Source organism: Zalophus californianus, chromosome 3, assembly GCF_009762305.2.
Source record: "Zalophus californianus isolate mZalCal1 chromosome 3, mZalCal1.pri.v2, whole genome shotgun sequence".
Classification (NCBI taxonomy): Eukaryota; Metazoa; Chordata; class Mammalia; order Carnivora; family Otariidae; genus Zalophus; species Zalophus californianus.
In genome coordinates this window covers 967960-993544 of record NC_045597.1, presented here as the reverse complement: position 1 = coordinate 993544, position 25585 = coordinate 967960, and the positions used below count along the sequence as shown (strand labels likewise).

The following is a 25585-nucleotide window of genomic DNA, read 5'->3' as shown; positions in this document are numbered from 1 at the left end:
CTGAACGCCGCCCCCGCCCCCCATCCAGGCTGCGAGCTGCAAACGAGTGTGTGTGGACATCGTCTGGAATTTAGAAACACGCTCCACACTCTCAGATCAGTTGTTCTCAGCCCTGTTTTCCTACCACAGAGGAGAGCTGCTGCGGAGATGCCTCATTGCCCATGGGCGGCGGCCTCCCTGTCAGGTCCCGCGTTCTGAGTGTGATGAGCCCTGACTGCTGTCACCTCCTGACCCCAGCCTCCACCACCGCCGCCCTGTGGGTCTGGGCGGGCTTGGGGTGGGTGGCGGCTCCACGGGGGACCCGCCCATGTGCCCAGTGTGTCGCCGTTTACCCTGGCTTGTTTGCAAGACCAGAAGAGCAGGCTTCCAGGCTGGTCCGTGCAGGGAGCGTCTTGTTGCCGCCATAGGGATTTTCCGGGTGGAAGAGCTTGGACCCAGATCTCCAAGCTGTTCACGGCCTGGGTCTTAAACTGGGTGTGGCAGGATCTGTGAAGCATCAGCATGGGTCCTGAGTCTCCTTGGAGAAATGGTGTTAATGTCCCAGAAGGCAAATTCTGCCGTTCAGCTAGGGTCACGTGGTCGCTAGCGAGGCTGTCACACACCAGAGCAAGGGCGGGCGCCCCAGCTCCACGCGCTCTGCAGAGACACGCGAAAGCCCCACCCCAGGCCCCTGATCTAGGACTTGCCAACTGCAGGCTGAGTCCCCTTACCCGCCGGCGTCTGGCTCAGGGACCCAGCTGGGCATCCCTTCCTCTGTGTCCGCGTCAGGCAGGCAGGGGGCCCGTGCATGGGACAGGGCTCTGCACGTTCCCACGTGCGTGTATAGAGGGTGTAGACCTGCAGCAGCGGCCAGGTCTCCTCGCTGACCTGCAGGCGTCTGCCCGGGCCGCACTGGCCCTGAGGGCGCCCACCTCGCTGACCTGCAGGCGTCTGCCCGGGCCGCACTGGCCCTGAGGGCGCCCAGACCGCTTCCAGAGCAGGGGTGGAGGCTGGGTGCTGCTCGCTGGCAGCTTGTCCTCACTCCCACCCTCAAGTGCCTGTGCCCTTCTGCCTGCGCGTCCATCCCTCCTCCCACCTGCCCACCTCCTCACTGTGCCTCTGACACACACCACATCTTAAATATTGATGAACCACCCGGCACACAGCTTCCTGTGCGCTGAGAAACAAAGGTTTCTGCGCATTGGAAACTGGAATCCCTTTTTCCGAGCACGTGACCGCTGGTCCCCTTTGGTGTTCGTGGATGTGTGCGGCTGCGTAAGGCGGTTTCCACCGAATGACAGTGGTGTCTGTCTGCTCTCCCTGCAGATGAAATCATGCACCGGGACATCACCCCACTCTGCGCCGCAGACATCCAGGACCAGCTGAAGAAGCGCTTTGCATATCTGTCTGGTGAGCGCGGGTGGGCAGGAGGGAGGGTCTGTGCGCCAGGTTGTGAGCACCCCTTGGTTTCCTGTGACTATGTGGGCCTGGTCCAGGCGCGGGGAACCAGGGACAAGGCCTAGAACATGGCCTGCTTTGGATTCCCCCGAAGGTCGGGAGATGTTGTGCGGTGCCTGGGGGAGGCAGCTCAGGGTCCTGAGAGCGACGCAGCCCGAGTGCTCCTGCCTGCAGACTCCAGAACGCTCCTGGGGCAGGTGATGCAGAAATAGGGCACAGCTGACCTCCTTCTTGCAGCGTCCAGGGGCCGGGGACCTCCCTAGCCAAGCACACCTAGCTTCTGCAGAGAAGGCCCCAGAGCACAGCCGACATGGACAAGCGGCCGACTCAGCCCCAGCACCTGTCCTGGGGTCCCCCGGTATATCCCCAGACCCTGCGTGGCTGCCACACTCCCCTCAGGCCCCGGTTTGCCTCCACCCTGTGGGACAACCTGCTCTCCTGGCTGGCTGGCCGTGGTGCGTGACCTCAGCCGCTGGACAGAGCTCGTGCGTCATGGGTGCTAAGGCTATGATTGCACCTGTGCAGCCGCCCTCATGGCTGCATGGGGGGCCCCCAATGGACAAGACAACCTGCCATGGGGTCCTTGTGCTGTCAATCGGGGCCTCCCCTTCTCCGGCGCACGGCTCTACACGCGGACGGTTCTGTCTCCTCATGAGCCCCCACACCAGCCCCGCACCCGCAGGGCTGCCCTGGCCCTTCCCTGGCTCACCTGCCCGTCCCCTGGGCTGGAAGCCACTCCTCCAGCTGGGCCCTGATATGTGGTCCCTGATACGTGGCTCTGATGTGTGGCCCTGACATGTCGACCCTGACGTGTGGCCCTGGTGCGTGGCCCTGATGTGTGGTCCCTGATGTGTGGCCCTGGAGTTCAGGGGTCCCCGCGGGAACCGAAGGTTATCAGCAGGACGGGGGTCTCTGTGGGGACGAGTTAGCAGTAAAGCAGGTTTGCTTCATGTGGCGCCTTGGTCACTGGGGGAAGCGCTGCTCCCAGCGGGAGGAGCGGGGTGTCCTTCAGAGGACGGAGAACCCCTCGACAGCACAGGGGTCGTGGTGCCCGGCAGCGAGATGCTTAGCCAGGAGGCTACAGGCCCTCTGCCGGCTCCCCCCATCTCCCCAACCTGTTCTCGCCCCCTCAGGACCCCAAAGGCTCATGGCTCTAGTGCACCAGTGACCAGGACTCATGACCTTGACCTTCCTGCAGGTCATAATCCCACCGCTCCTGGCATTACCTGGGGAGCAAGCAGGGCCACAGGCCGGCCCTGAGCCCCCCCCCCCCTGCCCCGAGACACACCTTTTCTCTAGTATCCAAACGCCAGCCGGCGGTTTGGGAGGGGACTGTGCAGACGTGACGAAGGACCCCCTCGGGAGCTATGAGATCATCCCCGGGGGCCTGACCTAGCGGGCTGGGCCTCACGGGGCCCGGGCTCCTCCCACACGAAGGAGCGTGCGTCCGGGGATCTGGCTGAGTGACACTGATGAGGGCCCGTCCCATGTCATGCCGCACCCAGCACCTTCCATGGTGAATGTCGGCGTGGCTCGGGGTGCGCCCGACCCCTCCCCACCAGCGCCTGTGCGGTGTGCCTTGCACTCGTCAGGAGGATCTGCCCCCCTCCCTGGGTCTCCCAGACACAGTCAGGTTTTCAGTATCATTCCATCAACGGCCATCACACCTGCTGTTTTTGGACATCATTGTAATTTGGCAGGATAACGCAGGACACGCCTGAGAAATGCCAGGAGGTGCCCAGTGGCCCGAGCCGTGGCGGGGGGCTGCCTGTGTGTGCTTCAGTGAGATCCAGGATGTGGGGAGCCCATGCTCGCTGCCCAGCCTGCCCCAAAACTTGGCTCGAAACAAGCCCTTTTACTGGTTTGTTGTTAATTCCCTGGGCGGGAATTCTGGAAGGGCCGGCCACGTGGTTCTCTCTCCCCGGGTGGCGCTGGCCGGCTGGAACGTCAGGGGGCTTCTCTCACACATGAGGCGTTTCATAGCCCCTGCGTGACGCTGGCCGCTCCCTCCCTGGCAGTGCGGGCACCCTCCCCAGGAGGGAGCTCAGAGCAGGGAGGGTGGACCTGCGTTCTAGACACTGCGTGTCTTGCGGCCCAGCCCGGAGAGCTACACCTCCTGACTCAGGCTGTATCACACAGGCCAGGACAGGGGGCCGGGGCAGGAGAGATGGGCCCACCCCTCAGGGGGGCTTGTCTCCAGCCACCCCGGCACCGGCGAGCAGGCCGACCTGGAGCCTGGGCCCCAGCGACTTCTGCGTGCTCTCAGCCCCTCCCCGGATTGTTTGCGGGACAGTTCAGACCACGTAAGCCCCAGACCAAACTCAGCCTCCTCTTCAAGCGCCTCTTCCCAGGTCCCGAGCCACATACCCGGCCAGCAAAGCCTCTCAGGTCCTCCCGCCCGCCTGGTGCCCTCCCCCCTCACGCTGCCAAAGGGATGGCCCCCTTCAGATCCCAACTGTCTGAAGCTAGGAGGTCGGCTGTAGGGAGGGAGGCTGGGCTCTGAGGGGTTTAAAGGAGCTCCCGGCGCAGAGAGCCATACTTCTGGGCGTTAACGAGCAAAGCAGGACAAGCAGCAGCTCAGTCGTGTGGAAAGAGGCACAGGGACCATTCCGGAGGAAACGGGCCGCGAATTCTGGCGGCTGCCCCGTGGCGGCAGAATAATGGGGGGTTGTTGGAATGCGTGTCACTCTTGTTCACACCAAGGGCTTCCTTGGAAAGCACACACGTCTCTCCTAAGAAGCAAGCACAGCCTTGACAAAACGCCATCAATTCTAAGCAGACGCTGGTGCTTGGGGAAGGCACCCGCGCTAAGCGCTGCCTCACTCTCTCCGCAGGTGGGCGCGGGCAGGACGGCAGCCCCGTCATCACCTTCCCGGACTACCCGGCCTTCGGCGACGTCCCCGACAAGGAGTTCCAGAATGTCATGACCTACCTCACCAGCATCCCCAGGTACGTGTCGCTGAGCCCCGGAATGTCAGAGAAGAGGGTGGTGCTGAGGGGCTCATGGCCCCGCAGAGCCAGCGGGGTCCAGAGCCCGCGTCCTGCCCCTGCCCTTGGGAAGTGTCAGCTCCAGCCCCAGCGTCTGGGGTCCGATGGAGCCTGGGACCCTCCCTCGATCCGTTAGACAGACTGGGCCACCGTGAGTGGCAGGGGCTTTTGTGCCACGGGAAGGAGGCCATGGCGCAGAGTGGCTGAGACCCTCTGGGGCTCGGCCTGACCCGTCGTCCCCCTCACACCCTCACGGGGGTAGAACTGACCCCAGAGGCGACTCCCCCAGCTGTGGTTCTGTTTTATTATGAGCAGAGTGAGAGCCCCTCTTCCAGAAGCAGGGAAACTTCTTCCGTAGCTCCCCAGCTGCACTGGGGCTGACGCCACACCACCTGGGGTGCCCACTCCACCAGGAGAAGTGGTGAGGATGTGGACCTCACACCCTGATGAGCGACCGCCATGGCCATTGAGCCTTGCGGGTGACCTCGTTCCTCCGGTGACATCGGGGCAAGGAGGAGGTCAGCTGCAGCATAGGAGCTCAGTCCCCCGGGTCCCCAGAGACGCCACCCTCATTCCTCAGCATCCGTAAGGACAGGTTTCTGAATTTCTGTAAATTAAGCTTCATGAATTAGTCTAATCTAGAAAACAGACCCAAAGAGCAAATTCAATCGGCTGGTTCCTGTCGTATGGAAACTGCAGACCAGGGACAGCCCATCACCAATCAGTGCTGGGGAGTCCTAGATTCTTCTAGCAACGTGGTGGGGGGGAGCCGTCCTCAGGGACGTGGGTGCCGAGTAGTCTCCTGGCAGGAGAAAGGTGGGGCCACGGCCTGGGTCACACGGGGTCTGCCGTCCTTTCTTTCCGAGCACCGGGCTCTGGGCGGGTGGCCTGGGAACCCGGCAGCTTCCTTAGGGCCCCTGGGCCGGCCGTGTGCCCTTGAGGGGCTTCCTGGTGGGGCTGTGATACCTCAGAGCATCTCCGTTCATTGTCTGGGCCCCGGGATCAGAGACAGGATGGTGGTCTCGGGCCTTCTCAGCCCCCGAGGCAACCGGGCAGGGGTGCAAGCTCACGGCTCTGAGGTGGCTGGAAGATGCGGGCTCCCCCTGGAGAGGCACTGGGGAGGGTCCTTGGGGAAGGGACGCCAGGACGCCGGGATTCGAAGACATGGGGGAACCCAGGACGGTAACTCCGGCCCCCCATGTGCACCGCGGCAGGCACGAGGGACAGGGCAGCCCCTTGAGTGTGAAGTGACTGAACTCGCGGTGGTTTTAGGGAAGGACCAGTTCAAGGGATTTGGAGAGAAAACGGGGACGGCTGGGGTGGGCTGCTGACCGTGGACGCCCGTGCAGTCCCTGGTCCTCTGGGTGGGGGCCGACCTGAGTCCGGGAGATGGTGGCCGGAGCGGGCCAAGGCGGCCTGGCTGCAGAGCTGGCTCGGTGCAGAGCTGGGGGTCACAGGGCCCTGTGTTTCCGGGCACCCCTAGATGTTTTAAAAGGCAAAGAATCATGTTATATCTGGAAATGTCAACAGCCAGTGACCCCGGTCTGATGTCGAAGGTGAGTCCTTGCTCCAGGCCACAGGAGGCACGATGCTGGGAGGGGGCCGCGGGACCCCCAACACACTCTCGGGCCTTCCAGGCTTGTACGTCTCCTTGCCCGGGGGTCCCCACCCTCACTAGTCGGCAGATCTTCTGGCCTCAGGGCCTTTGTGCTTGCTGCCCCTCGGTGGACCACTTCAGATGGCTTCTTTTCATGCTTCAGGCCATCTCCTCAGGGAGGCCCTCCATCACACCCGCCTAGAGAAAGAAGCAGACCCTCCACCCTCAGGGCCCCTCACCCACCAGGCTTCCCGGATCTTTTGTGAAATGGTCGTGCTGACTGCGAGGTTTTGGTCCACGTCTGCCCTAGGTCTCAGGCACGTGGTAACTGTGTGCGGACTCATAGACTGCCTGTGCGGAGGAACGAAGTCAATCACAGGGCCAGCTGCCTGACTCGGAGGCCCCCCGTGCTCCCCCTTGTTTGGGACAGCAAACTTCCAGCTTCTCTTCTATCCCCAGCAGAACGAGTGCTGTGCGGGACCCTGGTCTCCGGGAGCACGTGCGTGGCTCACGCGCAGGCAGAGGGAAGGAAGTGCGGTTGGGTCTGTCGCTCCGCGGTGCTGGCTGAGAGGCCGCTTTGCGTATCTGAGGCCTGGAGCCCTGGGCTCCATTTCCGGAGACAAGGGTGTGCAGCGGCTGGTCAGCTGTGGTTTACTCACGTCTCCCTTCTTGCCGGAGGAGGGCACAAGCGCGAGTGCCGGAGAGCCAGATCTGGGCCCGCCTAACCCCACGTGTCCATGATCTGAGAAGGCAGCTGTGGGCCCCCAAGGGCACGAGGGGCCCACAGAAGAAGAGGAACTGGGTGCTGGGTGTGTGGCCGCGGGCAGGCGGCATGGCCGAGCAAGCATGAGGCGGCACCCGCGGCCTCGCCCTGAGCTCCCGCCGCCACCTCCTTGACGGGCTGTCAGTCCTGACCGTGAGCATTGCCGTTGAGGCCGGCAGCTCCGAAAGAGGGAACTGTTCCTGTGGAGCTATAAAGTAAAGGAACGGGCGGTCTCCCTGCATGGGGCCGCTGCATTCCCGCACCACGGACGCTCACCAAAATCGCGGGGCTGGAGCCGTGCCCAGCCCGGTGCCAGGGGAGAACGTGGCACACAAGGGGGGTCATGGCTCGGCTCTCCTGTGGGGGCCCGGGGTGCCCCCACCGCCTCCCTTGCGCAGATCTCTGTCCTGACCTCCCTTGCAGGGTCAGGAGATGGGCGGGGCCCCTTCGAGAAGGCAGGCCAGAGCCCCTCACTGGGCAGGCTGGGGCTGCCGGGCCGGCGCGGCCTCCCGGTGGAAGGGTAGCACAACAGCCTGCCTGGCGTGGGCTTTCCCATGGCAGAACTCGCACACCGGCTGCTTCACAATAAGTCACAGTTTTTAAACCCAGCTTCAATTTCATCTTTGAAAATAATGTACCGTGTGCTACGTCAGTCGTCCTCATCGTTAATGCAAATGGCCCGAGTTCAGCCCCGGCGCTGACTGGTAGTTATGGTTGAAACCCGGCATCGCACCATGGCGGGCTTTGACTGCGTGCATCCCCCGCACGTACGTGGGAAGCGCCTCAGTGGTCTTCCGAAAACCTCAGTCAAGGGAACGTGGGACAGTGCTGGGATTGGGCGGGCGGCAGTCAGCCGGTGTCCAGCAGTGTGGTGGCCGCTCAGCCGGCGACCCTGGGAGCTCTCGCCTGGCCTGAGGGCCGGGTCTCGCCATCCAGATCCCTAGGACGCTGGCCGTTCCTCGTGCGGCTCACTCAGCACCGTCGCCCGGCCTTGCCCAGGGTGCCATCTCTGACCTGCGCACAGCGGAGAGGAAGTCAGAGACAGGCACCCTGGGCCGGTCACCCCGTCACTGTCCGCGAGAAATGTCCAGGTTCTGGACACACTTGGACCCAACAGTGAACAAAATAAAGTCCTGCTACTTACGTTCTCAGGAAATGAAGTAGGTTATGCACAGGGGTGTGGAGTTTGGAAAGGGAAGAACGAGAGAGAAGGGAGGTGAGGGGCCCGGTCATGGGGGGAGTGGCGGGTACCCCAGCCGCGGCCTTCAGGGCCCCCCCTTTGCCCAGTGAAATGGGGCAAAGTTGCGTTGTGGGAGGGGCTGCAGTCTCCGGGCAGGGCATGGTGTCCCCACTAGGAGGCAGCAGTGCAGATGGCCCCAGGGTTTGTGGGGAGCGGTCACCCGAGAAGGGAAGGAGCAGTGGGGAGGCCAGGGCCACATGTGAGCCAGGGATCGGAGCTCGGTCCCAGCAACCTGTAGTTTTGGGAGTCATGGGCATTTGGGGGGTGAGGCCCCCAGGGGCGGGGTGGGGGGAAGGGGGGGAGACCCCAGGTGTCCCGGCTGGGGTGACCACCCGCGTGGGGCCTGTGGCTGCTTGGGGTCCCCTCCCTCCCGGGTGTCCCTGCTGCAGCCCTGCACATATGGTCGGCTCACGGGGAGATAGCATGAAAGCCAGGAACTCAGCGCGAGTCTCAGGACAACAGACAGCTGGGGCCCTGGCAAGAACAGTCTTGGTGGAGGGTTGGGGGCGAAATGTTGACTGGAGTAAAATTAACAAAAACTGGTGGAGCAGACTCGGAGACTAGGGGAGCAAAGAAATGGACCAGGCAGCTGGAGAGACGGATGAGGACCAGGTTCTCTTTTAAGATGAGAGAACTCATGACATACTTATGCTGATGGAAATTACTCCATAAAAACAAAGCAAAGTATCAACAATCTGATTTCTCTTACATCTAACCCTGTTCTTTGTGCACTGCCTCTGAGTCCATTACTAAGCAAACCGGGACAGGGATTACAGAGCCCGTCCAGGGGCACAGATACCCCAGGCTCCAGTCCCTGAACCCCTTGGCCCCTCCACTCCTGTGGTTCTAAACCTGGACCCCCTTCCCCTCCCGCATTCCACACCCTGGACCCCCTCCCCCTCCTGCATTCCAGAACATGGACCCCCTCCCCCCTGCATTCCAGAACATGGACCCCCTCCCCCCTGCATTCCAGAACATGGACCCCCTCCCCCCCTGCATTCCAGAACAGGGACCCCCCTCCCCCCTGCATTCCAGAACATGGACCCCCTTCCCCCCCTGCATTCCAGACCCTCAATGCCCCCGCTCCTGCGTTCCAGACCCTGGACCCCCTCGCCCTCCTGCGTTCCAGACCCTGGACCCCCTCCCCCTCCTGCAGTTCCACCCCCCCTCCCTCCAAGCATGCCCCCAGTCCATCTCCTTCTTTCCTCTCACCTGATGGTGGAGCTGGTCTTGCTCCATCCACACTGTGACAGGAATGGTTTCCAAACTCAGTGTGATCCCGTCCATCCCCACAAATGGGGTCGTGGGAGGCTACTTCACACAGGCATGTGCATATGCACGTTCACACATGCACACGCACACACGTGCATAGTTGTTCAGAGCCACACGTGCATAGAGTTGCCAACATTGAGATAAATTTCTGACTTTTCTTTGAAAAAGCAGTTTAGCAGCCCTGGACTTGCAGCTCCACACAGGAACCCTGCAGGAGCCCCCCGTGCTGGGCCGTGGAGGCTGCATGCACCCCCTCCCCTCCAGGGTTTGGAAGATAACCTTCCTCCACAGTCTTTCCTCAGCACAATTAAATCATAATTCAGGAGCTTCTGGAGTTAACTGAAGCTGATAACGAGGTTGACTTTCCTTGAACCTGGTTCAAATCACCTAGCTGCTAGGGAGATAGAGATCCGGTCCCTCAGCTGGCCTCCATGATGGGCACATAGAGCCCCACACACGTGTGTGCACAAACGTGCAAGTACACAGACATGCGTGCACACACACTGTAATGAAGGGAGGAGCGGGTGCCTTTGGAAGCACCTTACTTCTTGCTGCCAATGTGATTTCCAATTGAATCTGCTATGACGTCTGAATGTAAAGACAGAAAATGCACGTGTAAGAATGTACTCAATAATTCACACTGTGCACGTGAGAAGTGAAAGCTCCCACTGACTGCCGGCCTCCTTCCCCCACGTAGTTAAGAGTTTGGGTGCTGTCGAAACCTTGTTCCATCCAGGTGCATGTGCTTCTCCCAAGCTGGGAGGCACAGGTGCGCCAGGCTCCTATCCAGAGCGAGTCACGTCGGGGACCCTTCCCGGCAGCCCCTGGGAGCCTGTGCTGTTAACAGCTCATCACATCAAACCTGCCCAGCCCATCTCAACTTCACCTGTGTTCCCAGCTCCCTTCAGATTCCTCAGGAACGAATAGCCTTGTCCCCGGTGTAGCTGGTTTTGGGGTTCTGAGATGGAATGCCTTGAGGGTGACCCATGTGCCACACCTCTCAGACACTGTGTCAGAAGGTCCTTCCCCCCCAGCCCTGTGACTGGCAAGTAAAACGCTTTTGCTGTCCATGACTGTGCTCAGCCCGTCGTCCCACGTGGTCTGAAGCTCTGGGAGGTCAGTGGCCACTGCCCATGGGCTGGCCTCCCCCTCGCAGGCCCTGTCTCTCTGTCCTCCTGGCTGTGAGCTCCTGGCCGGGGCCAGAGGCTGCCCGTCACCTGCAATCCTCTCTTCCTTTGTTGCCACAACCCTTCTCGGTCACCGTCATCCGGTGTGATAGCCGCTAGCCATGTGTGGCCATTTAACTTAAAAATTGAAAACTAACTGAATGGGGAAATTCAGGAGGCAGTCATGCTCCCCGTATTTCCGTTCACGAGTGGCCATGCTGGGCAGCTCAGATGTGGACAGCTCCGTCCATGATGAGGGGGGCATCAGGTCGCCAGCGGCCGTGCCCTGATTTATGAAGAAAAGGGCAAGAGATTAGTACCCTGACTCCCTGCTCAAGAGCAGAGACCACAGCTCTTGCCCCACTTGGAAATAAGGACATTCTGCTGTGAGGGAGCCACACTGAGGTACGGGCTGCGGGTCGGGAAGCCTTTCCTTTGCCGCTGTCATCCCGCAGCACGTCTGTCCCGCGGGGCTGGAGGTGGCACAGGGGACACGTGATGCCCGGGCTTCAGCCGCAGGTGGAGAGGAGACATGTGAGGCAGACACGGAGGCAGGAACCAGCTAAGGTCCGGGCTGCAAGCAGCATCAGGCGGAAGAGGGGCCAGGTCCTGGACCACTGCGATCCAGACCTGCAGCATGAGCCTGAGACCGGTAATGAGATTCCAGAAGGTTCTCTGCATGGGTCTGACTTCCCAGGGTGGCACCTATATGGCCCTGGGGAGCAGGTCACTCCATGATTGCAAAGACCTGGCTGATAGTATGCACCTCCCCTTTTTTAAATGTATTTAAGGGATTTATGTGGTTCTTAGGATTTTTTTTGACAGCATTTAAAAAAATGATGGTAAGATATTCATAACATACAACTTACCATCATAACCATCTCTAAGTGCACAGGTCAGTAGTACCAAGTATGTTCCCATTGTTGTGCAACACGTCTCCGGAACCTTCTCTTTCCCTGAAGTGATACCGTCCCGTTCCCAACACCGTGAATCTGACGCTCCAGGAGCCTCACGGAAGCAGGATCCTACGGTGTGTGTCCTTCTGTGGCTTGTCCACCAGCTCCGCCTGTGACTCGCGCCCCCGCATGGACGGACTGCACTGCCGAGCTGTGCTTCGGTTGGCGGAGGAAGCCATGTTTCCGAGCTGGGTTAGAAATTGGCCTTTGAAAATAGATAAGATGCTCAGCTTCCTCGCGTGCTGTGCAGGTCACGTAACCAGGACGGCTGAGCTTCTGGCGATCTGTGCACATTCTGCTCCCTCCCCACGTCACGAGTTAAATTCCAGGTACATTCAGGGTGATTCACCTGGATATCGTAGTTTGGGTTTTCTGTGTTCATTTTTGTAAAAAAAAAAAAAATACTAATTGACATGGAGCGGGGAGGTAGAATATAAAGAACATAAAAAAGCAAGGTTTCGGGCACCTGAGTGGCTCAGTCATTAGGCGTCTGCCTTTGGCTCAGGTCATGACCCCAGGGTCCTGGGATCGAGCCCCGCATCGGGCTCCCTGCTCAGTGGGGAGCCTGCTTCTCCCTCTCCCGCTCGCCCTGCTTGTGTTCCCTCTCTCGCTGTGTCTCTCCCTGTCAAATAAATAAATAAAATCTTTAAAAAAAAAAAGATTTCAGGGTCTTCAGAGAAATTCTGTGGATTTTTTTAACGGGCCATCCTTTGGCTGTGAAGGCGAGGTGACGTCAGTGCTTCGTGACCAGCGCCCGCACACCTGCGGCTGACGCCGTGAGCACCTGAGCCTCGGCAGCCCTGACGGAATCCCGTGGGACTCAGAACAGAAGGGTTACTGCGTGCTGGAGAGTTTTTAAAAGGCGCTTGGAGATCTTTTGCTGTTTTCACTGGGATGAAACACTGACAGGTGTTAGATAAACAAGGCACAGAAACGGTATCCTAACAGGGCAAGTTTCTGAATCCTAAGAAGAGAGAAGAAACAGCCCGGAAGTTCATGATGGACAGCTCAGGGGACCGTTCATGTGCTCGGTGTTCAGACCTGGGCCCGTGAGTCACACGGGCAGAGAAGGCGCCCACGACATTTCCTTACAGAGGAAGACAAGGTCTCTTCGACATCTGCTAATGTCCGTGGACCAGTGTCTGACCGTGGGGGGAAAGAGAGAGAGAGAGAGAGAGAGAGAGAGAGAGAGGGAGGGGGGCCTTGCCTCCGTCCCATGGGGCCTGGGAGGGGCGGCTCCTGCCCGAGGCCTGGCGTCCGCCGCTCCGCCCATTCCCAGACACCTGCCTGGGCTGGCCCAGCCCTCAGGGACCCAGGGCCCTGCCACGGAGAGCCATGCTGCCCCTGACAGCTGTCCTGCCCCGAGCCAGGGACGGTCTGGGACACGTACCAGCCTGTGACCCTGCCTCCTGCCAGGGGCCTGCCCCCCGCCCCTGGCCTTGTCTCCTGCCGCGCTGGTGCCAGGCTGAGCCGGCCTCCTGGGGGTGGCTCCGACATGCTCACGGTCACCCCAGCCCTGACGCTGGGGAGGCGTCCACTGTAGCCGTGAGCCCCGGGCCAAGCAGGAGCTGTGGGTGCTCAGAAACACCCCACCTGGCTGCCGTCTCTCCTTAAACTCTTCACCTTCTCTTTCCATGCACTCAGACTGTGAGGCCTCCCGGCTTGCTGTGACCTGTAGGTGTTTGCATTCCAGAAAACATCGCTCAGAGATACGGACCTGACTTAGCAGTGGGGGACCCTCAGACCGCATCCACCCTGAGGCCTGGGGTCCTGCCCCGGGGAGCAGCTGTTGCACCCCCAGCAGACTCGAGGGTGCAGGGCTGGGATGACACTCTGGGGCCTCGGGAGCCCTCCGCTCCAAGGTGGGGAGACCACGGCTTCACCAGGCACAGGAAGCTGAGTGCCCCAGTGCTCACCTGTGGGCACCCTGACCCTGGGGCCCAGATGAACACAGTGCCCTGCTGGAGGCATTGATTGATGCAGGTGCATCTATTCTTCTGCGTTAGAGGGGTGGAGACACGCGAAGTCCACCAAGTGAGAACAGCAGGGGCTGTGGACTCAGAGCTCCCTGCAGCAGGCCGTCGGCCAGGCCACGGTCACGTGCGTGTGGCAGAGACCCAAGCAGGTGGGGCGGGGAGACCTCAGGGTGGCACAGGGACGGCTGGTGGGGGGCGGCTGACATGGGCACCAGCCGGAGACGGCTCAGGGGGTGACGTGGGCGCCGGCCGGGACACCGGGCAGCTAACCAGAAGCAGGTCCCGTGGGATGGGTCAGGGAAGCACCCTGGGCTTTCTCTGGTTGGTCCCAGGACTCAGAACATCAGGGGCAGGTGGCCCCGGGGGGCCGGGGGTGTCTGGTTTCCAGGATTGCTGCTGGAATCACCTTCCTGCAGGGGTGACTTCTCGACGGCAGCCCGGCTGTCTGGTCTGTGGCTGACACAGTGGGCTGGTTTTCTGGGCTGTTTGCTGCAGGTCGTGGGTCAGAGTGCTATCTTTATAGACACCTGTGTCCATCTGCATATTCAATCTTTTGGAGGCAATGGTAACAAAGTTTAACTTCTTTAAAGGGATTTGTAGCCACAATTAAGGAGACAGTTTTGCTGCTGGTGGAAAGAAAGTTGCAAGCCGGTGGGGCTGGCGAAGGGCGATGGATGGTGCGTGAGTGCAGACGTGGGACTGGGGGAAAGACCCCTGGCAGGCGGGGGACTGGTGCAGGTCAGCAGACTTGGGTCTTTGGCACTGGGCTCAGGAGCACAGGGGCGCTGCCCTCAGTGGGCTGGAAGAATGTGGCAGGGGGAGCGGTGGCCCCTGATTTCAGTGCTGGGCAGAGGTGAACCCGAGGCCCCCGTGGCTGGGCACGCGGGGGGCTGACGCTGTCACCGAGCCCTGTTCATACCATGTGCTGAGAGCGGGTTGGGGGTCAGGCAAGGCACGAGACCGGCAGGAGCCACCCGTGTGGGGGGTGTGGTTGGTCAGCGTCAGTGGATAAGGCTCTCAGAGCACAGGTTCCAGGAGGCTGGGCAGCCAGGGACCCGTAGCGGCCACCAGAGATGACATGTGACCAAACACTTTCCCCCACGCACACAAGGACAGAGGCAGCTTGGGGCCACAGGGGTCCTTCCTGGTGTACCCCAGGCCAGCTACGGAGCCCCGGCAAGGCCCTCCTCTGGGTCTGCCCAGTGAGAGGGTCATGTGACCCTGTCTCAGTCCTTCCAAGTAGTGGGGTCACGGATTCCCAATTTAAAGGAAAGGCTGAAAAATGAGCCCGTGGTTTGTCCGTCACCATCGGCTTAGTACCGTCTGTCTTCCCGAGAACACACTTGTCCACCCAGGGAAGGAGGCGGTGTGGACCAAGCCCACTGCGCCCTCCATATCCTCTAACATCAAACAACTGGGTCAAGCACCCTCGGACGGCACTCCGGCTGGGGCAGCAGCGAGGGCTCTCCCAGTGGGGCCAGGGCTCAGGAAGCATGCGGAGTACCCCGTGGGGAAGCAGGTGCAGCCCACAGCCTCCCATGAATCCTGGGGACATTTTCAGGCTCCACTCCCTCCAGTGCTTGGAACTCTGTCCTGAGCGCACGGGGAAACAGGCGTTCTGGCCTTGACGGATTTGCCGTGAAGCAGGACTTTCTTAGGACCAGCCCCATCATCCTGGCTTTTAGAAACCGGATCTGACCCCTCAGACAGCTGGGCAGGGAAGATTCCCAAACACCCCGTCCCGGAGGGCAGCTGGGACCCCGTGGCCGTGCCCAGGGAGGAGAGAGTGGGGGGAGCAGAGCGGCTCCTGGACTTGCCCACTAGCGCAGCCTGTGAAGTTGGCCTGTCCCCATGTTGCTGGTGGGGCACCCTGGGCCCGCCTGGGTCGCAGGCAGCACTCACTTCCGGCCACAGGAGGGCACCATTGGTCAGAACACATTCTTAATCCTGGTGATGGACTTTTGTGGGTGTCTGTGGTGGGCACCCCACATGCCCCAAACCATGCATGGGAAGCTGCCCCCCGAGAACCCTGCTGCCCTGTGGAAGCCACCCAGAGGAAGGGGACCGGCACGGGGCAGGAGGGGCACTGATGGGGACCCCGCCCGGCCCCCCTGCTGCTCCCGGAAGCTGTGCCCCGCCAGCTATCTCGGACCTGGAGAGGCAGTACCCTCCTGGTACCCTGAGACTTCTTCCTAAGGGCTTCTCCTCCAGACGTCCCCAGTGTGCACCCCTGCCACCACCCACCTGAGGGCTCCCCTCTACCCCCTCCCACCAGCATGATGCCCACTGCCCCCACACCTCCCTGCTGTGTCTTTGGGCCCCCCCACTCCACTCCATCCCGACGTCACCTCACCGTGAGTCGGGGGGCAGCTGAGTCTCAGGCTGCTCACCACCCCTCCTTTGTCCTCACTTTGCCTGCTGACCCCGCCCAGGCCCCAGGTCTAGCAACCCCCCCACAGCCCCCCCCTTGTGTCCGGACCTCCTCTGGGCTCTCCTGGGACAGAAGCTCAGGTCAGGGGTGGCATCTCTGCGCCACAGAAAGCCCTCAGGGCTCGTCTGCAGGACTGGCCACGCAGGTGTGCCTCTGGACCAGCAGCAGCGGCGTTGGGAGCTCGTTAGAAAGGTGGCCCCACTGAGGCGTCCTGAGCCCGGGTCTGCATATTCGCCAGCCCTGGGAGTCCCGTGTGCACACTGCAGTTTCAGAAGCAGCACGCTGTGGCCCATAGGGGTGCCCTGGCTCCGTCCCTCGGTTGTCCCTAACACGGCTGCTCTCTGCCGATGCTTTCTCGCCCCACAGTCCTGGTTTGTGTTTGCGACTCCACTGGCCCCGGCTCTGTGATGAACTGGCATAAACAGGCGAGTCCCCCACTCCCCTGCCGGGTCTGGAGAATGAGATGCAGCTTGGCCAGGAGCCGGACTACGGGGTGCAGCTGACCGCAGACCTCACTGTCAGGGGACCGCCCAGCCCCTGCTTCCAGACTGTTCTCGGGCTGCTCCCTGCTCCCGCTGGGGGATGGGGAGGTTGCACCCACGTGACGGGCTGTGGGCCTGGGCCACCAAGGCCACCCAGATATTAGAGAGGGTACCAGTGTGGCTGAATCCCAGAAACAGAGTTCACTTGAGCTTTGTGCCAAAAGTGAGCTCATCAGCCTCACTCAGCTGCTGGGCTGTGGCCAAGGCGGCCCCTCCAAGCCAGCTGTTTTGGGGTGGGAGGCAGCCGTCTGGGCCGTGTGTGTCCTGCATACTAGGAGCCCCAGAGGCTGCCAGTCTCCCCCACTGCCCCTCCCTTCAGCACCAGCAGCCCGAGCCCGCAGCACCGGGGTCCCTGGGGGCGGCTTCTTAGAGATCCAAGCATAAGCGGCCCTGTCCCCTGGACATACGAGCTCAGAGACCCGTGGCTGGGGGCCAGAAGCAGGGCTCCCCTTGGGGTCCTTTCCCCCGGTGGACACAGCGGACGTTCCTCCATGAGGTGGGGGTGGTGCTGCTGGCCCCGGCTGCCGGGGGCACAGACCGCGGCTTTGCTCGGGGACAGCAGTTGTGCGGGTGCGTGCAAGGCTAGAAAGGTCTCCACATCCTGAAGATGGCTCAGCTCCTTAAGTCTGTGCACCTGTGGGTCAGTGTCCCCAGTGTGGTGGCAGACAAGATGGGTATGCAGGAGGGGTGTCCTGGGTCCTGGCATGTGGGCAGCCTCCCTGTCTGCTTCTGGGGTCAGCTCTCCCTCAGCACGTCCCCCGACACCCAGGAGGGGTGCAGGGACCCTGAGGAGGAGGGCTTCTGCCTGGCCCCGTGTCGGAGGCTGCCTGGGGACGGGAGGCTGGGAAGGGGGCTGCTCTAGTCCACAGGGTGGACTTGGCCTGGGAAGCAGCTTGCAGGGGACTGAGAGCGCCCAGAGCCAGACCACGGGATTCACCCCATCTGTGCTCATCTGCTGTGAGACTTTGGGCAAGTGACTCAACCTCTCTGAGCCTCCATTCCTCGACTCTGGGCTGGAGAGATAGTGGTCCCTACCTCATGGGGCCGTCATGAGGATTGAAAGAAGTAGATCTGCCCTTGGCAACCCCAAAGCACAAGAAATTCCTCTCCTAGAAAGAGGGTCCTGGCCTGGCCTGGGAGACAAGTTAATGTTCAATTCCTTTGTATGTGTGTATATATATGTACGTATGTATATTCTGAGTAGGTCTACACCCAGCATGGAGCCCAACACGAACCTGAAATCAAGACCTGAGCTGAAACCAAGAGTCAGACACTTAACTGACTGAGCCACCCAGGCACCACCACCCCCTTGTATTTCACTTTTAATTTTATTTATTTATTTTTTTGACTTGGGCTGTTGATGACGGGTTTTTTCCTGCATTCTGATCAGTGTTTGTTTGTGAGGCTGGTCTTCTGATCACAACAGCGCGGTGCGGAAGGGAAAATGGGAGAGGGGCTGAGGCCCTGGCGCCTGCCTGTGGCGGTGTATTTGCATAAACGGGAACACTCCGCTGAGGGCATGGGGGCCCAGCATGGCGGGCTCTGCAGCAGAAAATGGGTGTGTTTGGGCCTCAAGAGAGAATGTTCTGGGTTTGGAAGCTCAAATGAGGTATGGCGTTGTGAGGTCTCATGAGGAATGGCAAAGGGAACCTGCCTGTCCACGACAGGGAGTCCCCACCAGGATCAAAGCTCCGTTTCAGCGAGAAGGGGAGACACGGAGTCGGGCAGTGAGAGTGAGAATCCACAGTAACCAAGCACTTGGTGGGTTTACAGGATCGGCCCATTTCCCTCCCAGCAGCCCCAAGACGGGGACACTGTCTGGTGCCTATTTTTGGAGGAATGGAAATTGAGATGATCCATGGTGCCTTGAGGAACCGCCCCCTTGGCAGTGCCTCTCCTGGAGAATGGGGTGGATTCTGTTGGTCTGGAGGTTGGTAGTGTGCACAGTGGAAACGCGTGTCTCTCAGCCCTCTGCTCTCCCGCATCAGGAAGGGTGAGAACCCAGGTGACAGTGTCCACTCAGGGCTTCTGAGGCCCTGCGAACCCCTCCAAGGAGGGTGTGACTGGTTGATTGGGAAGGGAAGTCTCAGCAGAGCACCTGTTGTGGACAGAGCTCGCCCAGAGATGCTCTCTCCTCTCCTCCCTGTCATGGTCCCCCGGCCTCCCGTGGCCGGCCCAGGACGGAGCGCACCCCCGCAGCGGACCCCCAGATTCCCGTGATTGGCCCAGGACAGAGCGTGCCCCCACAGCGGACCCCCGGACTCCCAGGGCCAGCCCAGGACGGAGCGCACCCCCGCAGCGGACCCCCAGACTCCTGAGATTGGCCCAGGACAGAGCGTGCCCCCACAATGGACCCCCGGACTCCCATGGCCGGCCCAGGACGGAGCGCGCCCCCGCAGCGGACCCCCAGACTCCCACGGCCCGCCCAGGTTGGAGCGAGCCCCTGCAGGGGTCCGGAGCTCTCTGAACTCCTGCAGCCGGCCCAGCACAGAGCCCGGGAACCAGGGTTTCCCTCGCCTCGTAGCTTCCTCGCTGGCCCGCCCAGCCCGACCCAGGAAGGTTGTCAGGCAGGTTGTGGGGAGCGTGGCTGCCGTGGAGTCCCCACTCCCGGCACTGAAGCTCAAGTGACAAACAGACCTTCAGTGCCAAAGAGCTAAAGCAGCTCCGAAGACAGTCCTCTGTGGGCCCACACGGCTGTGAAGCGGGATGGTGGCTTCTCGCTGTGTGTCCATGCAGAAAGCCTACTCCGGATGAAAGCTGGTGCCTGTGTGTGCATTCATCTGGAAGGCCTTTGCCCTGACTGAACCCGACTGGTGTAAACAGCTGGAACAGGGGGAGCACCAAGAGCCAGCAGCGCCCCTGCCATCGCCCCCTGAAACCTGAGGCAGAAGGACACGTGGACAGCCCTGGCTTTGTTATGTAATGAGTGCAGCCCACAGAGCATTTCCGGACTGCATCATTTACATTTGCTCCGTGTAATTCTGATTTTCATTTAAACCCAGAGTGGCTTCCTCACTTTGTTCCCAGATCTGGAAATTAGCAATTCAAGTCGGTGCCTCGGGCGTGCCCTTCTTCCCTCCGCAGGGACTGGCTGGCAGCGGCAGCGGCTGGCGCTGCACAATTGGCTTGGATGCGGAGTTACCCGACGGAAGCGGACCTCTCCACTCTCCCCTGTGACCCAGCCCCGTGCCCTGGGCTGAGGCAGGACGGAGTTGTTATTGCACAGCGACTCGGCATTCTCTTGACCACAGATGTTGCTGTTGCAAGCAGCCATTTCTTGTCTCCCGTTTCCAACAGATGCTGTGAGCCTGTGGACGCCTCGCGGATTTTCTCCCAAAAGTGTAGCAATGCCATCAAGAGCGATTTTATAACATGGACACACAGGGGGACCTCAGATGCCAGGACTGATGTGACGTATGGATCATAAAACTTGTTTTGGAGGGTTTAGCCAGCTGGTCAACCCAGAAAGCACCATGATTGGTGACTGAGCTCCGGGAAGGGGGTCTGCCAGGGTCTTTGCGCCATGAGATGGCTGGTGTGGGGCTGGGAGTGTGAGCAGCACACAGGAGGTTATCTGTCCGTCTTTAGATAAGAGCACATTCTGGAAATTGCCCGGGCAAGGCTCATGGAAATGCTGCAGTCGGCTCAGATGCTTATTTGGCATGCGTTTCACCGTGCAGGGCGGAAGCCGCCCCAGGATTATAGGAGTGTAAGGCTTTCTCAGAGCTTACACGAAAGCCCGTGAGCCTGCTGCACATGCTAACTGCAGATCTCTCTCCCCGTTTCAGCTTACAAGATGCTGGCATTGGATTCATCCTGGTCATAGACCGAAGGCAGGACAAATGGACCTCGGTGAAGGCATCAATCCTGCGAATAGCAGTAAGTGTTGGTGCCCGGGCTCTGTGACACCTGCCTCTGCTCGTCCCCTGGGCCAGGTGACAGCACTGTTTCTGTCCGAGCCACCCGTCTGCCTGGGGGCAGCTTGTGTTCTGCTGGCCCGAGCTGCACGGTGCACCAGCCCCCGTGGCCTGAGGCAGGGCCAGGGGCCACGTGGGAGCCCACATCCCCCTGGGCTGCTGGAGCGACTGGAGTGTGTGCATGTGTGTGCATGTGTGTGTTCTCAATGGGTTCACTCTTAGCAGGCTTGTTATCATTTAAAAACAGTCCCACCGGCTGGCTTGTTCTGACCACTGAGTATGGCAATGCTGAGGATCGAACGTGTGTTCGTTCTTAAGTGCAGCACAAGGTCCTGAATTAACAGGACGTCCAATGTCGTACAGAGAATCTTCAGGCTACAAGTTTGAAATTATATTGAACAGCTTTTCCTAATTGACTTTTTCCTTTCCAGAAGGGCTGTTTACCCTTTAGTTCTCCAACAACCCAGACACCTCGACCTTCCTTGGTACCCGTGCCCGCAGCCAGGGACCCCCGAGGCCGCCTTTCATGCGCAGAAGGGCAGCTGCTCTGCGGATCCTGTGTGGCTGTTTTTAGCCTGCAGTGACAATTCGGGAGGGAAGAGTTAAGTCAGCAGCTTCTGCCCTGCCCACGAGCTCCATGTGGAGCACGTCACCCACGCTCACTCACGGCAGCAGGGGGACCCAGAGCAACTGTGGCCGGGCTCACTGGCCGGGACAGCTCTCCTGCTCCCAAGCATGTCTTAAACACCTAACCCCCGATGGAGTAAAATCCTCCTAACCTCTTGCTCTGGGTCTTGCGTTCAAACCGTCTTTGGTTGCTGACCTGAGAGGCGGCTGTGCTTCGGCTCCGGGTGGAACGGGAAGCGCTTCCTCCCCCGCAGATCGCCTCGCCATCCGTCCTAACAGCAATCAGAGGCTGGGCGTCTGCGGTCTTACACCGGCATCGGTTCGGTGCAAACCTGGCCCTGGGCTGATGGGTCCCACCTTTGTCTTTCTGAAAAAGTATCTCCCTGCACCACCCAGTGCGTCTCCCGCTCTGCGTCCCCACCCCCCACACACGTGTCCGGCTCCGCGTCCCCACCCCCCACACGCGTGTCCCGCTCCTCACCCCAACCCCCCACTCACGTCTCCCACTCCGCGTCCCCACCCCCCACACGCGTGTCCGGCTCTGCGTCCCCACCCCCCACACGCGTGTCCGGCTCTGCGTCCCCACCCCCCACACGCGTGTCCGGCTCTGCGTCCCCACCCCCCACACGCGTGTCCCGCTCTTCACCCCAACCCCCCACTCACGTCTCCCACTCGCGTCCCCACCCCCCCACACGCGTGTCCGGCTCCGCATCCCCACCCCCCACACGTGTGTCCCGCTCCTCACCCCAATCCCCCACTCACGTCTCCCACTCGCGTCCCCACCCCCCCACACGCGTGTCCTGCTCCGCGTCCCCACCCCCCACACGCGTGTCCCGCTCCTCACCCCAACCCCCCACTCACGTCTCCCACTCGCGTCCCCACCCCCCACACGCGTGTCCGGCTCCGCATCCCCACCCCCCACACGTGTGTCCCGCTTCTCACCCCAATCCCCCACTCACGTCTCCCACTCGCGTCCCCACCCCCCACACGCGTGTCCGGCTCCGCGTCCCCACCCCCCACACGCGTGTCCCGCTCCTCACCCCAACCCCCCACTCACGTCTCCCACTCGCGTCCCCACCCCCCCACACGCGTGTCCTGCTCCGCGTCCCCACCCCCCACACATGTGTCCGGCTCCGCGTCCCCACCCCCCACACGCGTGTCCCGCTCCTCACCCCAACCCCCCACTCATGTCTCCCACTCGCGTCCCCACCCCCCACACGCGTGTCCGGCTCCGCGTCCCCACCCCACACACGCGTGTCCGGCTCTGCGTCCCCACACCCCACATGCGTGTCCCTTCTTCATCCCCACACCTACACACTTCCTGTGCCATCATTTATCTGAAACAAAACACTTTGAAATGTTTCAAAAGAAGTAGACTTGTTATAAAATTAGCTTTTGTTTTAAAATCCTGTGAAGCTTACAAAGAACTTTGATATGCCATCAGCAGTTAACAGCCAATGTGTCCATTTCATTGTTTTAAATTTTAAAATCAGTTTGCATGTGACATCACATGGCAGGCTAAATTAAGAATTAAATTGTAAGAACCACTGGGTCAGATGCACAGTAGACTTAAGAAAAATATTTCTTGGGCGCCTGGGTGGCTCAGTTGGTTGGGCGACTGCCTTCGGCTCAGGTCATGATCCTGGAGTCCCGGGATCGAGTCCCGCATCGGGCTCCCTGCTCGGCGGGGGGTCTGCTTCTCCCTCTGCCCCTCCCCCCACTCGAGCTCTCTCTCTCCCTCATTCTCTCTCTCAAATAAATAAATAAAATCTTTTAAAAAAAAAAGAAAAATATTTCTTAAATCAGTACATTAGTCCTGGGTTCAGTACCAAGACGTTCCCAGTCATTGTTTCAGAAGGTAACACTGTTGTAATAACAACGTTTTTCAAATTTAAGTAATCTCTCCAGGTTGTCTACGTTTCTCTAGCCCTGAGCTAACACATGCTCAGGCATGTCATCATGTGGCGGTCACGGGCGTCTCCTCGTCTGCACACACGCCTGTCCCAGGAGGGCCCTCGTCCCAGCACCGCAGGGATATCCCCTGCTCCGGGGCCCTCTGCTCCTGCTCCCTCGGCCTCCCCGCCTCCCCGTTGCCCCACAGCGTGGTGCTCCGCGCGGCCTCCCGCTCTGGAAGGCACCGCCGCTCCTGCCTGCACATCTCGCGTTCCTGGAAGTCTGTTCCGTCTTGCCGCGGCAGGCACCCAGCCCAGGCCCCGGGCGAGATAGGTTCTCCCTGCATGTCTCTTGAGGCCATCGGTCACTCCTGGTTAGACACAGGAGCGTCCCCAAATACAGGATAGTTTTTTAAGAAAGAGATACATTATTTTTAAGAACCGAAGTGGTCTGCAAGTGCCCCCTGCCGTTGAGCCGCATGGCCCGGGACAGACCTGTGGGCGCCAGGGGTGCAGAGCCCTCCTCCCGCCAATGGCCACCCCGGTTTTCTGTGTCACTGACTTCATGACCAGGTGGATTCCAAAGTGTGCTGGCTCATCTTTAAAATGTTGTTTTGTGAAAATCAAAAATGAAGTGTTGGTGTTTGAGTTTTAATGTTTGCACAAATTTGTACACGATAAAAACAATAAGGTTTTAGAATCTTTTTTCCCATAAGTTTTGGGGTTCCCCGGTACTGGCTTGGAAACCCCAGAAATTAACATTTTCCCCACATACTCGTCAAAAATTCTCTTTAACTCCAATTCTTTTTATTACATGAATTTACTGATCTCATGAACGCCCAAAAATCTGTGCGTGCATTTAGCACGTTTATTGAGACTCTGTTATGTGCCTGGTCCTGTGCAGGCACTGGGGCATGGGAGACGTAAGCGGGGAGTAAGCAAGAAGTGTCCAGCCAGGTGGGGTGCAGACAGCTGACAGACGCTGTGACGTGGGTTGTGAGCTGCAAACACGCAGGGGTGTGCCTGAGGCAGCGCCGGGCAGTCCTACAGGACTGAAGACAGGAGCGGTGTGAGCACCAGGAGGGCCTCCTGGTGGAGGTGACACTGGATGCACAGGAGCCTCTAGGATGTTTATCCAGAAACCACTTCACTCTCTTTCTGTCTCCAGATGACCTTTGTGTGGCCATCACACTGTGTGCATTCGTAAGTCGGAAAGTAAACAGTATCACTTGACCTTACGAAACCTGTTGCAAGCCTTCTGTGATCATGAAGGAATTTTGCAGCCCTCATCCCAAATCCTTCTTCCAGTTCCCTGTTCGTACAGTAAAACGTTAACGGTATTTTCCCAGCTCTTAGCACATACAGTTGATTCCAACCCAGAGAAAGTTTAGTTACTGTTCTTTGTGTTCAAAAGGTGTGTCTTTGTAGATCATTAACGCCTTGTCACGCGCCAGGGTCTTACGGCTACTCTCGTTCCTGGAAGATTCGGGAAGTTAGGGAATCGGAAGGACCAGAGCAGAGAGAGGCAGGGGACGGGGTGTTTCCTGCCTCCGTCAGCTGATGCAGCTGTGACCCCACAGCCTGCAGAGTTAATCCACGTGAAATCTCAGGGGACGGGCGCAGTGCCCTCTTCTGAGTCCGGCTCTTGTCCTCACGTCACAGCAGCCAAGAGGAGCACATGAGGGGGAGAAAGCTGGAATTTAGGAGGGGTGACTCACTGTCACCTCCAGAGGGAGCTTTCCGTAACTAGTGGTGGCCAGCTTCCCAGGTGCCGGGACTGTCGGTGCAGCCGGCTCGCGGACAGCTGGGCTGGAACCCGCCCGGAACCTGCCTGCGGCGCCTCCCACCTTCAGCGCGGCTTCTCTCCTGTGTTTCCTTTCTGCTCAAAGGAGCCAAACCACGAGGGCGCCCCCGTGTGGCTGGGAGCGAGGATGAGCACCCTGCTCGGGGGCTGCTCCAGTCCCGCCCCCTGCCGGCCTCGCCGTGGGCGCCTGGGGTGGTTTGCTGGCACACGGGCACCCTCGGGGTGCCCCAGACCCGGCTGTGGCCCAGCAGGTGCACGCGGCCCCGTGGTGAGCCTGATGAGCCACAGCTCAGCGCCCCACTGCCCACAACCTGTCCCCGGCTGCAGGGGCCACGCAGGTGCATCAGGGACCCCAGGGGTGGGGGGGCCTAGTGTGAGCACCGCCCTGGGGGCTCTGGGGACGACAGAGCCCGCAGGTGTGGGGGGGCCCTCCCGCAGAAGCCCAGGGCACAGGGCCGGGGACGCAGCCCCGAGTCACCAGGAAGTGGTGGAGCTTCAAACCCCGAGACAGCACAGGGGCATCCGCAGACATGGTGGGGAGCACGTGGTGGCCCATGAGCAGCGGCCAGGACGGTCACCGGCCATCGGTGGCCTTGGGTCAGAGACACGTGCGGCAGAGATGCAGGGATGGGAACCACGTGTTTGGGGGGCAAACCTGAAGAGAGGCAGGGGGCAGGTAGGGGTCCTTGTGCAGTGAGGCCCTCGGGAGCGGGGGCGCTGGGTGCGGGGCAGGGCGGAGGTCAGCGAGGCCGCTGCAGGCTGGGCTCTGGACTCTGGTTTGTTTGCAGGGTGGGGAAGTCTCTGGAAGGTTTGCTCAGGACGGGGTCGTGATGCAGCTGACGCCCCACAGGGGTCCCAGTGGCACTTCGTGGGGAATAGGCTCAGGGCAGCAGTCGGGGGGCAGGGGAGCGGAGCTTGCTCGGGGAAGGAGTCCGGGGCAGGAGCTGGAAGGACAGTGCACAGGCTTTGGGACTGGC

General features: G+C 60.5%; 1 protein-coding gene across 19 annotated transcripts in view; it reads left to right on the top strand.

Moving 5' to 3' along the window:
* MCF2L (MCF.2 cell line derived transforming sequence like) overlaps nt 1–25585 on the top strand; it is a 136319-nt gene that overhangs the window by 82535 nt on the left and 28199 nt on the right. For 14 of the 19 annotated variants that reach the window (XR_003519207.2, XM_027590167.2, XM_027590168.2 and 11 more), the window contains 4 exons: nt 1306–1389; nt 4272–4386; nt 19666–19782; nt 20157–20247. Coding sequence is in view for 18 of the 19 variants with exons in the window: in XM_027590167.2 (XP_027445968.1) it covers nt 1306–1389; nt 4272–4386; nt 19666–19782; nt 20157–20247 (407 nt within the window). In the remaining variant the exon portion in view is untranslated. The remainder of the gene's footprint in view (nt 1–1305; nt 1390–4271; nt 4387–19665; nt 19783–20156; nt 20248–25585) is intronic. The other 5 variants (XM_027590172.2, XM_035726751.1, XM_027590171.2 and 2 more) reach the window with 1 other exon arrangement.